General features: G+C 45.3%; 1 protein-coding gene across 3 annotated transcripts in view; it reads left to right on the forward strand.

Annotated features, from left to right (window-relative positions):
• Nucleotides 1-4,267: 4,267 nt before the first annotated feature.
• scube3 (signal peptide, CUB domain, EGF-like 3) overlaps nt 4,268-18,587 on the forward strand; it is a 127,352-nt gene continuing 113,032 nt past the window's right edge. For 2 of the 3 annotated variants that reach the window (XM_035382258.1, XM_035382259.1), the window contains exon 1: nt 4,269-4,749. In XM_035382258.1, the coding sequence (XP_035238149.1) occupies nt 4,644-4,749 (106 nt within the window). In that variant the 5' untranslated portion in view covers nt 4,269-4,643. Of the gene's footprint in view, nt 4,750-18,587 lie in introns of all 3 variants that reach the window. The other variant, XM_035382260.1, reaches the window with a different exon arrangement.

The following is an 18,587-nucleotide window of genomic DNA, read 5'->3' on the forward strand; positions in this document are numbered from 1 at the left end:
TAGCTGGAATGCTTTTTGGTCCTTTGGATAAAATGACGTAAAACAACACAATAGCCCTATAAAATGAAAAACACTTATGTCCTGCATAATTGATCAATGTGCTAGCCTATTGAGACCTTTTTAAAAGGCATTTTTAAAGAGGCTGAGCTGTTTCTTGTACTCTAACTGCAGTCACAGTATTTCTGTTGTTTTTCCTCTAGTCATAAAGACCATGGTACTGGTAGGTTTGGTAATAAGGTGTTTTTCAGATTGTAGAGGTGTCAGGGCCAATAAAATCAAGACATTGAATTTGGATATATGTGCACCCGCGTGCACTACACTCGTCTGCAAAATGAACAACCCTTAAAATGGGCCTCAAAGGGTTAATTCTCCCCTTGCCTTTCACTTGCACAACCCCTGAAACCACAAACGCTAGAAGGTCATGACCCCTTGACCTCATGGCACACAGAAGGTCAAATGCATTGGTGCATTGAGTCTCACTCTCTTCTCCCTCTCTCTCTCTCTCTCTCTCTCTTTCTCTCTCTCCCTCCCTCCCTCCCTCTTTCTCTCTCTCACTCTCTCTGGCTGTTGCTTGTTTTTTTAGCTCTCTTTCACTCGTTCTCTCTCTGGCTCTCTCTCTGTCTGTCTCTTGCTCTCTCCTTCACTTCTGTCTGCTTTATTTTCTCTTTCTGCTCTTCTTCTGTGACTAAAGACTGTCAAAGCAAGGGTCATAAATAAAACATTGCTATGCTGCCCTTGTTGCCATTAATGTGAAATGACTATATTTATGAATCATGTGATGCCTGTGAACATGCACATATCATTTTGCTTAATGAACTGTTACTGCTACCCTCCAACTCAACCAGCTGCAGCAACATTTCTGACAGATAGCATTCTGTTTGCTGTGGCTGGGCTGTGCTTTGCAGCTGCTTTCAAACTCTGGGTTGTGAGGCAGATTTTTTATTTTTGGTTTATTTGCGATACTTTGTTTTGAGGGTCTGCCAAACATACGCTTTGTACACAGTTCCCCCCCCCCCCCCCCAGATCCCTAATTACAAGTACTACAATTACTCATAACTCATTTCCTTAAATCAGGGTGGTTTCTAGGGGTAAATTATGATGAGTCATTTGGAATGGCCTCCGCAACAATACACACTATGTTTCAGTATGTACATTTCTGAGTCAATCATCGTTGTCCATGTTATGTCTGGTATGCATTAAGTGATTCTCCTCAGAGGCACACTGTAGTCATTCTGACCAATGTACACATAGCACTGTAGTGTTGTACTTCAAATCTGTTTCATTTGAACAACGCACAAGACTGCTGATTCTCGGATGAGAAGTTAGATGAGGCCAAAGCGGAGAATTTTTACCACCCAAGTGTCACATAGAATTTCAAGCTCCTCTAAGATATCTACAGTCCTGGCAAGGATTAAAAACAAACCAAAACACATCAGACAGGAGCTATGCCTTTTCACTGAGTTGATCTCAATTTTAAAGCATTAAACAAACGCTTCAGTTGCTCAGAGATGAATATCTAGACTTTTTAAAAGATGTATTAAATGATTCATTTCATCTTAACGGCAAACAGTGCACTTAAGAAAGATCTTACCTGTGAATTTTAAGTACTGTCTATACTATTGTAAATAAAACAGTTGAGGTGACAACAGGCTAAAGAACAAGGCTATGCAGTACAAAGAATATGGACAGTTAAAATGAATAAAATCACACTATAATAGGTTGTGTTTTCCCTTACGAAAAAATAATGTGTTCAAAAACCACATGTGAACTCCCAACATGTGAAGAGTGCACATGTGAACTATAAAAATAATTCCATTTATAAAATGAAATTGGAAAAAAGTAACGTATGTTACTTCAAGTCATATATTTTGTTTTCACACATGAAAATTAATGTGGTCGGAATTAAGAATCTCAAGTTAGACAGGGCGGGAGGAGCAGTTCAATAGATTAACATAAACCCCCCCCCCCCCCCCCCCTTCTCCATCTGGTATAAGTACTTGTATTACCTTCTTACCTAACCTGTAAGTGCCTGGGAAGTACAGTAGATAGAGGGTACTGAGACAAAATTGACTCAAGTTACGCTGGTGGACATTAGCCCACACTGCCCTGGTGGGATGAAGCTATCTGTGGCTGGCTGCTCTTGGCTTCCAATCGTAGTTGGCTATTGACATAGCCCAGGATTGAACTAGCTGTAGGACTTTAGGCCTTGGCAGTAAGGCTGAGCCCATATTTGTGGCAAGCACATTTACTAACTGAACCACTTGGGAGCCCAGAATTGTTTTTAAACAAATAAATACAAATAATACTCTGCCTAGATACTTCAACACTATTACTTCAAAATAATTACATTGTTCAGGGTCCCCAAGTACAGTCATATTTTGGAAGATTATAAAAAATATAACTGTGTGAGTCAGAAGTCACTGTGATTTGAGGAAGTGACATAGAGACCATGTTATTTCCCATGGTGCAGTTTGTACACAGCGTGTGATTCACTGGCACTGTAAGCTGCACCTCCAGCCAGCTCACAAGTTGCGATATTACATGAGATAAAGCACAATGTGCGGGAACAGCTTGCCATAGAGGACCGTGGCACGGAAGAAGAAAGAGGCCTCAATGCCAGTGAGAATGGGCAGCTAATGCAAACGACTCCTTTGACAGCCTTGCCTTTATTCCACTTGAAAAGCATCCACAGTGAATCACAGGAGCTGGCTAATGCTTGTTTGCATTTTCTTTTCTCCAACCCTTTTATGACTTTGTGATGAACAAGAAACCAGGAGCAAACCAAGTCTGCAAAAGTGAAATAAATATTCCCTGACAGTCTGGCGCCTCCTGAGCAAATAAGCGACGTGTGTACATAAATTGATAACTACAGAGGAACAGTAGCAATAAATCACTCTTTGGTGGGAGTCTGCTGCTCTGTTGCTGGTCAGGTAAAGGTGTAGTCTCAGGACTACTGTGTTTGTGGCTCAGCTGTCAGTAGCATGAAGCTCTTACAATGGCCAGTATGAGTAGGGGTTGAGTCCTGGTCCCTTTCAGCACACATCTACACAGTAAAATGTTCAATGTTAAATTGTTAAATCGAACAAACAGTGGACATTTTACTGTGTCCAGGCTATGCTGTGTGTGAGTGTGTGTATGAAAATTGTTTCAGAGGTCAGTGAGGGGGCCTTTGTGGAGTTTTAGGATCCCAGTGCAGAGAATACTGTAGCATGCAGAAGTGCTCAAATTGTAAAAACAAAATATATAAGAAAGGAAAGCGTAAAATGCAAGGCTACCTAATGGGTTGAGTTAAGAGCTTCCTACAGTAGAGGCAGAGCCGGTCTTTAATTACTGCATGCACACATGATTAATTCCTTACAGCTTAGTTAGCCGTTTTTTCTTTTCCCCCCGAAGTGACAGATAGGCTATACATGAGGGAACTGCGATAATTAGGCTGCGTTTTCTGCTCTCTGTTGTGCTACTTGCGCGGAAGGTCAGGTAACTGTCACGTTTCCGAGGCACCATTACAGCTTCTTTCGTTGCTTTTTGCGTACAAATTATGCCAGTAAAATGTAACATCTGGTCTGCGGAGATATAAGTGATTATTTAACACAGAAGGACTAGAAGAGAATCTAAGAAAACAATCACTGGAACATTTTAGAGTGCGCGTCACTTCTAGGCGTGAATTGCGTTATTGTATTAATTAGTCCGATTCCAAAATTCTCATTTAAATGCAGTATTTTTAATATCGCGAAACTTGCTATGACATTGTTGCGGGTATCGAAGCATCACTTCGTTGGTTACATAAGAAAATAGGTTCTTAATTAAGATGTGAGGCACATCTTCAGTGCTTATGTGCTTATGCAATATAAATGCATATTTTATTTGGTGCTGGCACGCAGTATCTTCTCAAAAGAGATTAATGTACTTTAAAATTTTATGAAGGGTGCCGAGTTGACTATAACTCCACTATTAATTGTTTAAGGCTGTCGGCCTTTAAGAAACTCGGTTTTTCAACTTGAAATAAACGGGTTTTGAACTTTATTTTCCTGTGTATTTTTTTGTTAACTTCCTTTTTCATATTTTCTCTCTCCTCTCTTAGGGAAAAGTGTCCTCCCGGCCGTAACGTTTGTTTGGTCTGGACATTGGGCGCAGCTCGAGCTGATCCATTGATTGCACATGGTCCCAGAGTCTGACCTCTCGCCCACGGAAGCCGTTTCCATGGTAACCCCCACTACGGTCCAACCAGCAGCTGATTGTAAATTCCTGCAGAAAAAGAAATCCTTGCAAGTAGTTGGAGAAAGAGAGAGGGAGAGCGAGAGCAAGGGCTGGAGAAATGCGTGGATCTTCATCTCTCCTCCCCCTTCCTCTTCTCGTCTCTCTCTCTCTCTCTCTCTCTCTCTCTCTCTCATATATTGAAATTGGTTGGGGTCGAACATGATCACAGAACTCTGTCTCCTGAGCTGCACATAGACGGGCACCTCTCACTACCCGAGCATTTGAAACAAAATAGGCTAAATAAACGAGAGGAACACTCAGCCCCGAGTAGGGATTAAAAGAAGAGAGGAATATTCACTCTATTACTGAGCCCTCAAAAGATATCGTTCGCTTGCTCTTGCTTAACGCCTTGCATACAGAGAGTATTTTTAATCTATGCATGTAATATGTATACGCACATTATAATGCGCGCTAGCATTGGATTAGTAGGTTTCTGCCTGGTTGCCTTTGTCCAACAGCCAGCTCGCGCGTTGGGAAGCAAATCTTCTCAAGGTAAGTTTTTTTTCTTCTGATAATTATTTCTATGCTGTTATGGCGTTCTTAAATTTGTGACAAATATAGGTTGGTGTCGTCAACGTGTTTAAATTAGGATCACAATACTTCTGTGCAGAGGTAAGAGAAACAGGAATTATTTTCCAGTGTCTTGTAAATAATGCTTTCTTTGAAGTAATGAATAAGTAATTTGTTACAGACGTAGCCGGTGAGAAGTCAGATAAAAACCCGAACTAGAAACTCCACGAAGTTTATGGCAGTACAGTTCCTGAAACTAAAACTTTTAAAGGGAACAGTGTGTCCATCTCATTTATTTTGTGGCTGATAGAACATTTAATTAAATTTCACAGGTACACTATTTTCGTAGACCTTTGTAATTAATAAGGGAAAGACACAACCCTAAACCGTTATGTAAACAATCACTTTATGAATAGTTTTGCATTTAACTGCGAGGCAAGCTCATAATTGCGGACTCTGCACATGCAAGGTCTCATCTAGTACCTCAATAAAGAAGTTAATTTTAAAATGTTGGCCGTGTCACCCGCAGTGAGAATTTGCGCCAGTGCGATCCGTACTGCACTTTACCTACTCTTTTCAACTCTCGGTGCATCACAGGTAGTTCACTTTGCCGCAGTTTAAACCAAAATATCGAAGTACAATTTCCCACCTGTTTATTGAGTGGCCCACATACAGTACCAACCGAAGAGTTACTTTCATGTATTGTAAGTGTGTAAGATGAAATATTGGTGAAAGACAAAAGTCCTGAAAGACAACAAAACCACAGAATTTCAGTGCTGAAAAGATTAGCACCTACCTAAGACAAAGCCATTAAACTATAGTCTATTTGTCGCCACCATTCCAAGTAATTTACAGTTGTATGTGACACTTGTCTGTACTCACTTGTCAGTGTTGTCTGTGCTGGAAGAGTGTGCAATAATAAGCACAGATCCTATTGTGAAGTGAAAATGTGATGCTCCTGACTTGTAGTCTAGTGAGAAGAAACTGTTGTATGCTTCTTAGAAGATAATAACAGTTGTAATAATGGCAATGGTAAAACAATTGTGTGGTCACTTAGGCTATTCACAGGAGGTAGCGATTGTTTTTTATTTAGGGAAAATGTTTTAGTTAAACAACCTAATAAATAAAAAAATATCTCAATAGATTTTTCTTGTTCAGTGTGGCAACACAAGGAGTAAAATTGTTTCTGTCTTTAAGTCCATATGGCCGCTTTCAGGAATGCATGTTTGGTGGTGCTTCACACACAGACACACAAAAAGACATTACCCGAGCCGTCAAGAAGGAGCGAAAGTGGGGGGGAAAATGACTATTTTACACCCTGGGTGGTCTGCTCCTACTTGTGGGAAAACCCAATATTTACATTTTGCAATTAGAACTCCCTTTTTCAATTTTCTGCAACATTGGGTGTACAAGTTTAGTCGTCCGGGGCGTAGTTAACCACATCGTTTTTGCAGTGACGCGCACCTGTTAATGAGTGATGTGATGCTGGCATGGCCGGCACCACATGCGGCTGTAAAGCTGCCCCCTGTGCCCTGCCAAGTGACACTGTGCTGGCTTTACAGGAGGACACGTTTAGCTCTGTCAGCGGCTTGGCAATCTGCAGTCCTGAAATGGTCACCACCCCCCGCCCACTCCCCACAGTTCCAGCAATTTCATCAAGTCTCACAGGACCTGTGTAAATGTGTGCATCTGACCTGTTAGACAGCGCAGATGAACACTGATTGACAGCCTGGTCTGTCTAATGGGAGGGCATGATGGCTTTGCTCAAGGGAACGGTACTACACAGTCAGAGTCAGACAGGGGAGTAAGTGTGGGTCAAAAGGCACGCTTGAAGCTGAACCCCGATTTTTATACAAACATTATCGCCAGCGTTCGATTTAAACTGTTGCTTGTGCTTCACAGACCAGTGTGCGGACTTTGGCATTGATGAGGTAGCCAGGCAGCAGACTGTATGGACAGGCTGTACTGAGGTGGCAGCATGGGGAGGAAGACTGGAGAGATGCAGAGGGAGTACAACAGAGCATGACCGATGTGAATTAAGGAATCTTCTGACCTGGTCAGGGCCAGGTCTAAAAGTGCACCAACACCATTTTGTCACCTTTAAGAACCGTTGGGGCGGTGAGGAGGTGGGGAGGGGGGGGATGCGCTTGACAATGACCGAGATTAAGGGGCAGTTTGCGTGGTCAATATTTGTTTAAACACAGATGTTTGCGACAAGCCTCTTCTTCCTGCGTCAGCTTAATTTGTGTTTGGAGGGTCGACCGTTACGCCATCTTATAAAGAAAATGAAGCAGAGGGGCAGGTTGGTAAAGGTAGAGAAGAGCATGAGATGAAAAAGGACATGCCGCTTTGGCATCGCGGCGTGAGTGTGCCCTGGGAGCCGCAGCGAGTGGGGTGTCTCGGGGAAGGGGAGGGCGCTGCCTCTCAGCTCTCCGGGGGCCGTCGGAGCCGCAGCACCACGGCAACCGGCAGAGGGAAAATGACACGCTGCGGCCGCTGTGTTGGTGTAACCTATGCTCCTCTGGCTGAAGGTCTGGCAGTGAGAGCCTCGGGAGGAGCATCCCAGGCTAGGGGCGGGTGTGGGAACTGAGGAGCTGTGAAAATACTGACCAATGAGGCTGCAGCATCTGGACACGTACCTGGAAGTCGGACTTTTCCACAGAGGGCGGAGGAAGGGAGATGTTTTCACCAACTTCCCCACCTTCTTCCACTCCCCCTACCCCTCTACTGTTTCAGTTTTCTTTGCCTTGTCCCTCCTTCTTTCTTTTCCACTAGATAAATTACCCGGTCTTTAGATGTCGGCCCCAGTTATGTTGGCTATCTCAAAACAAGCCGCTCGAAACAGTCCCACGTTGTACCGTCTTTGTCTGCTGGGAGGCTGTGGCGAGGAGGCAGAATAACGAGGTGCTTTAGTTGGCCTTGTTTTGTCGAGGACGCTGAGCTGCGTCCCCTTCAGAGCATCCTGATGAGTGTCATTGTTCTCTGTTCATATCTGTCGGTCTGTGAATCGATGTGCTAAAGGTCTCAAAGCATGAAATGGGTGAAAGAATGAAGGCCTCAGTTCAAGCTATGGGCAGTGGCCTGTCTCTTCCATTTTTTAGTTTGTTTTGGCCTCTGTTGAAATCACAATGTTGTGCATAAACATGAAGAAATCAAGATTAGCAATTGACAAATTAAAGTAACGGACAAAGTTTATTGTGGTTAGATTGCCTAGAGCCTGAGGTGTGTTGCCAGTCTACCCGTCAGAAAATGTGTGGCACCTTCAATACGTGCACATCAACTGATTACAACCTTGAGATCCATATAACACAAGTGGCATTCATAACGACGTCAAAGGCTTAAACCCATTGTAGAGGGACCAAAAGCTGTTCCTTTTCATTTTCCCTGGTACATTTATGTTTGAAGGCATGTTACAGTATAAGAAAGCAAGTGTGGTAGCACTATTGCAGATGAGCAAACATAAGTGATTCAAATGCAGTTTTAAATGACACTCATCTCTTTTATAAATGTACCCTATCATATTTCCTCTTCTCTTCCCGCCCCGGGGGGGGGGGGGGGGGGGGGGGGGGGGGGGGGGGGGGGGGGGGGGGGGGGGGGGGGGTTGCAACATGCGGCAGGAAGCAAGACATTGTTGGGACTGCGGGCACAATACCTTTTGCGGCACAGAGCAGTTCACTTGCCACTGAATGTAGCAGGGCTGTGATCAGTTTCTGTGCTTCTGAGAACGGCACTGTCTCCCGTCGGTCATTTCACACGATGGTGAATAGCGATAGTGTATTGAGGACACTGCATGCTGTGCCTTCTCTGTTTCTTTGTCACACCCTCTTCTTCATATATTGCTGTACTTAATACGTTGCTTCAGGCAAGTCTCACTAAGAGTGTTTATTGAGCCATTACGGTGATTTGCTTGCAGGATTTATGTCTGGAAGCAGGCTTAAGTAAAAGTGCCTCTCTGTTTGCGGTTATCTGAAGGTAGCCATTATGTCAGACAACTGATGCACACGGTGAGCTCAGAGTTATGTCATATTCACCATGGCGCAGAGTTGGATGTGCCTTTTGCCTTTTTAACTGTTTGGACTCCCCAAATTTCAATGCTCCTGTTAAGTTCGCTGACCCCTACTTTTTTAGTTTAATGCCTTGTCTCTTCTCTGATTTATTGTTCAGGAATTTTTTGTGAGAAGCCATACTGTGAAAAGCAGTCACATCCATGGTGATGATAAATTGCTTGACTATCTCCATCTTTTGATGTCTGTTTCTTGGAAGCAGAAAAGACCACATCTTTCAGGCCTCGTTCATTAACTGCTTATTAGCATTGTCTGAAAATATATATTATTATATTGTATCAAATTCTGATAATAGCGGAATTTGTCCTGGTTTGTATATCCATGGAATCATCATATGTACTCACTCTTTCACCCGTGTCAATGTTTTTCCCAGAAACATGACTTATTCCTGTGGGGTAATGCATGCAGGAACTCAGTATAGGAAATTACTGTCATCCAAGATGCCACGAAGACTCTCTGCACAGCAGTTTTGATTGGCTAATTAATCCAAAGCCCATGTTTCATGCTTGCTCCCCTATAATTCTGTCCATTCAACAATTAAGAGGCTAAATATCTCAAGATAAGCCCATATTAAACAAAAAAATATTTAAAAAATGTTTAATGATAGTTTGACAAAAAAATTGCATGCATTTGTAATACTGCAGTCTGTCCTGAAACACAAAGTTTAAAATGGTTTCATTCAGGTTTAAGAAAGACTTGCACTACCTGTGTGAAACATTTTTCTTTTGGCTGTTAAATCTTGCTGTCACTTACAGACCCGTCTTATTAGATTAGCATTTCATATACAAGCTTTGTCTTGAACTTGTAGTAAACCCACGGAACAAGCAGAATGTTGTGTGGATTTAGCCTGCATATCATAGGTACTGTATGTCTCGCAGCACCTTGATAACATCTGGCAGAGTTGACTTATTTAGTTATTTTATTTTGTTGCGGAGTAGATTAAGAGGAAATAAATGTCAGCTCAAAGCAGAAATTTTAGGCTCTTCATATGAGGATAGAATACTGAATATAAGATTTCTCTACTCAGACATCAAATATGAATACTACGCCGCTCATAAACGTGATCCCTTTGGCAGTGTGATTCCCTGCCTGGAAGCCTCTTTGTCCATTATGCTTCCATTGTTTTCAGTTGCTCTGGAGATAGTTGGGCAGTTTGAGGGCCCGTCAACAAGTGGCCCATTGTAAACGGCGTGGTCCGGCCCCGGGCAGCTGACACGCGTGTTTACAGACACTTGTAAAATCCTGGACGTCTTTCTGATAACACGGCACTCCCCGCCTGAAATTTTTGCCTGGCCTCACAGTTCCCTTAATGTGTGGTGGAATGGAAGTGAAAACATCTTGTTTTTTTGTGGAATTGTCTGCTTTACAGGCTAACACCTCCCCCCCCCCCCACTCCCACGGTCCAAATCACCACTTTCTCCAGAACTGCAAATTTAGAATTCATCAATCAGGCATTCTTTTTCTTAGTAGCTGAACTCCTCTTGGTTACTAATATTATTCTCTCTATTGGTCTAAAAAAATGGCCAAGGCGAACGGTCTGCTATTGAAGGCATTGATGGATTCTTTGAATGTGTGCTGAATGTGTCTGTCCCTTGTTGCTTTTGTTTTTTCTTGTTGAGTTTGAAGCTGAAGAAAAGCAAGGCCCCCTCTTTGTTCAAAGGGACTTGTTTTTACTCTACCTCATTAAGAAAACATTGACCACAGCAATCAGACCAAACTGTGTGTCTGGGAACCCGAAGCTGGAAATGGGCAAGAGCAGGGCCCTTGAAAGAGAAATATGCCGCTATTTTAGCCATTCAGATGTATGTACGCAAAAGCCATGTGGCTTTATTGTGGATTTTGATGAAGGTGTGGAACTTCTGGCTCCGCTAACTGGGGCTGATCTGGTTCAGAAAGGCACTGGCCGAGTCTGCCTGTTGGGGTGATGTAGGTATGGAGAGCCAAAATTGGGATGCACACGCCGTACCTGACAGTTGGCATGCGTTCTCAGTTCTAAAAAGTCCCAATGAGGCCAATGCAAGGGGGGAGGGGAAGAGGCAGGCCATTCTACTCATGTTTGTGAGAAAGCCCTATCAGAACAGAAACTGGAAATGCACATGAGTTGAATGCCCTGCCTCCTCTCCTCCCCTCTTGCAACCCCCCAGCCCAACAACATACACACAAATAATGTGGTCCCACCCACTCGCTCCCTCCCTTCTGTAACCCACCACCCCACTCCCCCCCCACCCCCCTGCCCCTCTGACACACACACACACTCACACACACATCCTCGCTGACCCACAGAGCTCTTAGAAGCCATTTCTTCATCGCAGTGTAATGTAAACAGCGTGCTTCAAATGAGGCTTGTAATAATTTTCCCCTCAGCTTGGCTGGGACGGGGGGCCAGTCGTGCCCTTTGTTCTGGGCAGATGGGGGGGCGCAGACAGTGCGCTGTTCAGGGAGCAGTGGCAGAGTTGATGGTACACTGACCCAGGGGCCCCGGGGGGCTCCTCGATGAGCCCATTTCAGAACAGCGTCGACCTCGGACTCCGAGGCAATGGGGACCTCCAGCTCCTCCAAGGAGCAGGCATCTGGGCCAAGCCTTAGATCATCAATCCACACCCAACACCCCCCCACCCCACCCCCACCCCCCAACCTCCATTTGTTTTGTTCTGTGAGTCACCGATTGGCGATCGTGTGGTCCAGGATCATCTGCAGGGCTTCGTCCTCCTCCTCCTCCTCCTCCTCCTCCTCCTCTACCACTCCCGTAGGCCCAAGACAGAAAGAAAGCACAGCATTGTGTTTTTCTTATCTCTCCCTGCTCTCCTGGGCCCGCTAACCTGGCCTGCGATTCACCTTCAGTTGTTTTTCTGTGTCATTGGGCTGGGGAAGGCTTGCCATTAAACTAGGCCGCTGCGGCCATGTTTGTTCCAGAGGAAAAGAAAGGGACTTGTTTACAGACCGCTGTGTTTACATTCCTGCAGGCTAGCACCAGCTTTGGGGATTGCTCTAAATGAAAGGAAATGCTCCTATTTTGCTTAGTAATGGAAAAACCAAACACTTCAAGGAATCCAGTGGAAAAAGGAGGGGGGGACGACGACAAAGTATTTCATTTGGCAAGATTTGGCTAATTCTTTCCGAGATGAAACCGCGATGACGGCATCGGTGAAAACAATACTTCCCCCGTGACAGAGAATATGGGAGGACCTGAACTCATCAGTGAAGGTTAAGATGATTTTATGAAGATGTCACTTTGCGTTTGCATAGCATAACAGAGGAGATGTCTTTGTTTTATTCATCCTTTAAATGAGAAATAAATAAATGTTAGTGAGACATCGACTGGTGCACTTCACCTCTCATCCACCCTGTTACCTTCTTCTGTGAAATTACTGAAGCTAAGCAGGGCTGAATTTGGTTGGCGCTTGGATTGGGGATTTACTGGCATAATTACTGCAGAAACGGATGTTGGAAGGTCAGCAGGGGAGTAGCGTTCCCTTTCCATCAAATGGAGGGCAGATGCCCCTGTTCAGTGATGGGGATACTGTGCCTTCGGAGATCGTATCCTTCAGATGAGAAAATATGTTTTCAGAAGAATCCTTTTCACAGTCGATATTGTTAAAATGTAGCACGTTCATTTTAAGCTTCAAGTTCTGACCATTCTATGCCCAGGACTAGTCTGCCCCTGTTATTCTCATCATACTGCAAATTGCAGTTTAGGGTGCGGTCACATGATTTTTGTCCTGTCTTTCTGAACTGTGGTCTGTTTAGCAGTATAAGTGGAGATGCTACGTGCTACGTGTTAGCCCACAGTTAACTTATTCATCCCCGTGGCAGCAGCTTGATTTTCAACATTTTCTTTCTCGATTTCTAGATGTCAATATAACAGTGGATCTGGGTACGTATATGTCATTTTCGGCCAAGTTGTGCTGTTGTTGGAGTTGCTTAGCCCTTGCGATTCAGTTATGAGTTAAAATAGTCGTCATTGCACTGGCATTCATGCCAGTGAACACCCCCTGTCCCCCACCCCCACCAACATTGACTGACAGACTTTCTCAACATCACTTTAAGAGATCAACCTACAGACCAGTAGAACACAGCCAGCGTGATTAACTCCCTTAATGTACATACACATGCAGTAAATACCAGATAGGATCCCAGCCTGCATCAGCCTGCACAGTAGCTCATTCACTTTATATTACCTTGTGTGCCAGCTAAAAATATCTGGCTCACACTTCAGCTCTAATTGCCATGTTGCCCTCTGTTATAATTATATCTTTAAACCATTTTGCTAAAACAGCAGTCAATAAGCTTAATTACTGTGTGGCCAGGAGAGAGGATCATGTCAGTCACTGTAGCTGTATAAATATAAGTTTGTTACCGGCAGTAATTGCCACTCTGTATGTGCGTACAAATATAAACTGAAGCTAAGAAAACGGTAAAGCTCGGCCGGCAATATAGTCGGCAATGGAAGTCCTCCTGGCATTTCATGAGAATGTATATTTCTGGCAGGAGGGATTTGACCCGAAAACTCACTTTTGTAATTTAGTCATCGTGTATTGTGTCATCAGGATGAACAGCGAAGCATGACGCGTCGGTTTCGACTGTCAGGGAAGGCGAACGGCATGAAAGGCTGCGCTTGTGGAGTACACAAGCCCCCGGGCTGCTCCGGATACAAATGCGCTCGTTTGCTAAATTGCTTTAATGGGCTTCTCAATAAAGTGATTTCTATGCATCATGAGGATTGGCAGCCTGTGGTAAAGTGTCGTAACATATGGACAAACTCACAAGTGTGGTGTTCCCGCTCGATAACTCCGCACTTCTGGGAGTTTTGGGGGGGAGGGTGGGGGGGGGGCGATTGCAGGGGGAACTGATGCGGTGATTCGTGAATGCTAACTGCTGTCTTACAGTGGCTTCCAAAGTGCTTGAATGACATTAGCAATTGGGTCCAACGGGACAGAACTTTTCATGACTGAGAATAAAATAAACTGCTGTGCAAAGAGTGGCATGCCCCCATAATGCTTGCAAATTTCTGGATTCCTGCTGCGATGTCTTGTGTTGTTGTTGTTGTTGAGCACATAAAGCCCCCTTGCAAAAAGCACTTGTGCAGCGTCAAAGACTTCTGCAAGTGGGCACACCAAGCAGTACAGCTCACCACAAGGTTTTATAGCCAACCCCCTCCCCTCCCCTCCCCTCCCACCCCCGTCCCCCTCCTCTGTACCCCAGAAGGCATCAGTTCTGTCTCCACCGCTTTCCTCTGTCTTGCGTAATGCCTGCGACAGTAATACGGGTCATGACATTTGTGTTTTGTGATGGGCGGGGCCTGTCTGATGGATTCTGGGAAAGCGGATAAGGGTGGGGGTGCTTGGCAAAGATGAGGGGATGGAGAACACCTGACACACCCACTCTCCTCCCCCCCCTCCCCCCCCCCAATCACTTTGCCCTGTCAGCTTTTGGGTCATCTTCACTCGAACCCGACGCCTTCCCTTTGAAGCCTCCGTCGTAACAGATTTAGCGCCTTTCATGCGGCGTCTCTCTGCCGCTGGGTTTTCCCCTCGTACTGTAAACAGTCTTCGCTCCTGGTTCCTCCCATCGACAACCCCTCAGATCCCGCCCACGATACCAGCGCATCATTTGTGTTTTTGTTTTCCTCCCTCTCTCTGTTCAGATGTGACAGGTAATATAATACTGATTTTAAAGCCCTGGATTTGAACAACATAAAAAACGCTGTCTGCCCTAGAGCAATGTCATTCCGGGGGTTTGTGCTTTCGCATTCGGTTGTCTGACAATGTGCTAAAGCCTACAGTTGAGTCCTGATGTTGACAGCCGAGCCCTAATTACCTGTCAGGAAATATTGATTGCTCAATTCGTGGCTCTCTGAGCCGGCTACCCCACTGATTTGACAGTGTGATTACACTGTCGTCTGCTGCATTCTGACGCAGGGGAGCTCTGTAGACTGTTCTGCGCTACCCCAGGAGCGAAAGCCAATGTGCGTACGTTCTCATGCTCAGATCTTAAAGATTCTTCATGAATTACCACTTCTTCACAACTTCTTTTTTTCTTGTCGTCTCATCCTACGATGCGCGCTGTGTTGTCTGTAGCTGGTAGACTCGCCCAAAGAGGAGCGTCTGAAGATGGGAGTGATTGTTTTTGGATCCCGGGCCAGGATCAGTCAGCGGAGTCGATGCCAAAGCAGTCGGAGACCGAAGGGCCGAGTGAAAATAGAAGCGATGGAAGCAGTCGATATTTTCATTTGCCGTTTTACAAGCTCGCGGAACAACAGACAGTGCGTCCCTTCATTAGCTGCGAGGGATGTGCGGGGAAGGGGATGCTAAATTCTGCTCTCATGTTGACGTCTGCATTTCATCAAACCTCTCAGCCGCCGGGCCCGCGCCGGCTAATGGCCTTGGAGGTGTGTGCAGTTTGCAGAGCCTTCTTGTGACCGCTGGCCCGGCCTCACACTGCGGTCATCCAGTCCAAGCACAACACCTCTCTGCAAGGAGAGCTCCCCCCCCCCCCACCCCGCTGCCCCCTCGCACGGGTCTAAAGAACGGGCCTCCCAGCCACCCTCCCCTGTTCCCAGGCAACAAGCACGCGGTGGCCCAGTAGCGGCCTGCTGTCGGTACGGCAGTGAAGCAATTTTAGAACTGGCGCTGCAGCAGTAAAGCTGTTAGGAGAATGCAAATGGTCCAGCTGAATGGTCCTGCTGCTAGCAGGGCACCTTAGTGCCCGTTTGCAACACCGGCAGCTGGCAGTGACCGTGGGCCGATAGGTCGCTTGCTTGTTGGATTGTCGCTGCTTCAGGACGCTGGAGCTCTTCGGCCTGATACGACGCAGGTGACATCGTAGGCGCTGCAGTGAAACTGACGTATGGCTCCGCCCATAAGCGCAGGCTGTACCTTCAGAAAGGCAGCCGTGATAATGGGTTACAACCAGCATGTGGTGTTGATACAAGAATTTGCAATTATGCTAAGTGCTGTGCTACCCAGTAGTGCAAAAAAAAACATTCAGTTAGTTTTCGGGTGAGTGTACTGGGAGAGAGCTCACGCTGAAGCTGTGTACAGCAGCGGGGGGTGCAAATTGCTAAGAGGAAAGAAGGTTTAATAGGTATGCATGTCTAAAGGTAACACAGGGTGGCTGTGGGTCCTAGTCTGGATTCAGAATAAAAAACTCTGATCTAGTCCTTTAACAATCTGTTCTATATCTTGAGGCAAGGTGTGGTTTCTCCCACAGGAGACAGCATCCATTACTATGGGCATTGCTGTGTTATTTAGATCTGTCCATTCACCTGAATATCTGTAGTTCTCTAACTCTGAAGTCTTCTTGTCTGTCTTATTAAAGCACTCCATTACATTAATGAACCTTCAGTGCATTCAAACGTCAGCATGTTGATGGCGTGCTGTGCAGCGACAGACATGATTGGCCTGTAGTTTTCCAGAGCCGGTGCTGGGTGCCAGGGCCTGAGCATCAACAGCACCGCCATTCTGGCCGCCCCTGACCGGTGTCCCAGTGCTCTTTTGGGCTCCAGGGAGGAAGTCTATTTCTAGAACTGGGATTTTTCAGGCCCCCAGAGAGCCAAGTGTCTGAGGGGAAGGGGGGGTGCCCAGCTGAAGGAAACAGTGAGGGTCTCAACACGCTGGGTAAACACCCCCCCCTCCGTGTTTGAACTGCACACCTCAGGCCTCCCCCCCCCCCCACCAACCCCACCCCAGCCCTCCCCTAACTAAATATGCCTCTTCTCCTGCATCTCTGAGTGGAAAGGGCCCCTGACAGTGGTTCGCACCCTGGCCAGCGGCAGCCTGTGGTCTGAAGGGCGTATCATTCAGGAGCTTAAGAATGGAATGTCCCCAGGCCCGGATTCTGCATCACTGGTTAGGTAACTGACATAAAAATACAACAGTCCCGTTCCGTGTGTCACTCAAGTCCGTCTTTCCTCCTTCGCCATGACGGAGAGCGCTTGCTCAGAAAGACCCCGCTTGATTCCATATTAGCGGGAAGAATTAAGGTGAACGTGTTGCAGCTGATCGATGGTTCGGATTGTTCCCTAATACTTTGATCACTGCTGATCTCTCATTGACTCTGAGCGCTTGTGTACTTGTCACCGATTCAGAATCAGCAGGGAGTTTGGGAGCAGAGGGAATCACTAAGCTCTGTGCTACATTAATATCCTTCCCCGGTTCACTTCCTCTCGCTGTGAGGGCTCCTTTCATGAAGCAAACCAAATGCAAAAGGCTGTGCAGATCACAGATGATATGCCACGCCAGGAAGAAGAAAAAACTGCAACGATTAGAAATTAAAAATAAATCTCCAAAGGAATTTTCTCAAAGGAGCTGACTGTTCCTGAATAAATTTATTTATTTATTTAGGGGGGTGGTTGTTTGGGATTTGTTTATCTCTCCTGGTTTCAGATCACTGACTTTAGCCTCCATTGCCAAGGCGAGTTCCCAACAGCTCTGATACATCAACAAAAATGCCAGAAGAAGAGGGCTTTTCATCTCCAGCGTGAGTCAATTATGAGGGCAGCATTACTGAACGCATTCTCCTTTTCAAGTGTTCAGTGGAATGTCCTCTGGACTGAACCGTAAGACATATTGATTCTGACATGTTTATTTTCACGGCAGTGGCATTCACATTTTTAAACGGCTCCAGTACATTTCAGTTTTCGTTGCGCATGTCTTTCAGGGAATGCTTCCATTCTGAGATCTGTGCCTTTTTTTAGCTCCCCAAAAAAAACCAAATATTGCATCTGATGTGTTCTCCTAGGTTAAATATGTGCGCTCAAAAAAGCATGTGTAATGAAATAGACTTAAAGCTAGAGTTACTACTTGGCCTTTTCTTGTCAGAAGTTAGACCAACTGTTTCTGTAAATGATCCCCCTGTTTGATTTTGCCTGCTCTCTGACGGGATTTAATCGTTTGGTGTTTGACCTAACCTGACAAACAGTAAACAGTTCCTTATGTAGTTTGCCCTCTTTTGTTCATTACAATAGCGGAATTGTCAGTGATGCATTGAATTTAGAATAGGCACATAATTACTCCACTTCCTTTTCCTCATTTGGCAGATTGCGAAGTACAAATTACATGTTCACGATTGGTCTGTGATATGAGAGACCAAGGCTGGGACAATCTGTGAATGCGATAATCCTGTCTGGTGTCTCAGAGTCACCACCACCCTGTGCTAAGCTTAATGGAAGTCTGTGACACCTCTGGGCACTCTCGACTCAGCGTTAGCTGTTTGGCACACAAGCAAAGCCCCGGGGCCAGGGATCAAGCGCACTGTTTAGGCCAGCGGTAACCAACCCTGTTCCTGGAGATCTACCATCCTGTAGGCTTCCATTTCAACTCTAAGTTTGGCACACCTGATTCTACTGATTAGCAGCTCAGTACGGTCTCTGGCTGTTGAATGAGGCGTGCTTCGTTAGCGTTGGATTGAAAACCTACCAGACGCTAAATCTCCAGGAGCAGGGCTTAAGTGCATATGTGGTTCAATCAAAGATGTCTTTAACTTTGATTTTCACATAAATGCTAAGTTTTATCATTTTTCTTTACGGACTCATATCATTTTAGTTATTAGTGAATTTACCAAATGAAGATTGAGAAAAAGATACATTTTTGTCTAAGTTAAGGATAAATGTAGATTGACTCTCATCCAAACCCTCCAGATTAATCCAGCACCTCATCTCCGTAAAGACTACTTTGCTTGCTGCATTGAGATACAGTGGTTGGAAGAAAGAGGTTCATGCCAAATAAAATTAGTTTTATTCGAATGATTGACATTCAT

The sequence above is a fragment of the Anguilla anguilla genome, chromosome 11 (genome assembly GCF_013347855.1).
Source record: "Anguilla anguilla isolate fAngAng1 chromosome 11, fAngAng1.pri, whole genome shotgun sequence".
NCBI classification, from domain to species: Eukaryota; Metazoa; Chordata; class Actinopteri; order Anguilliformes; family Anguillidae; genus Anguilla; species Anguilla anguilla.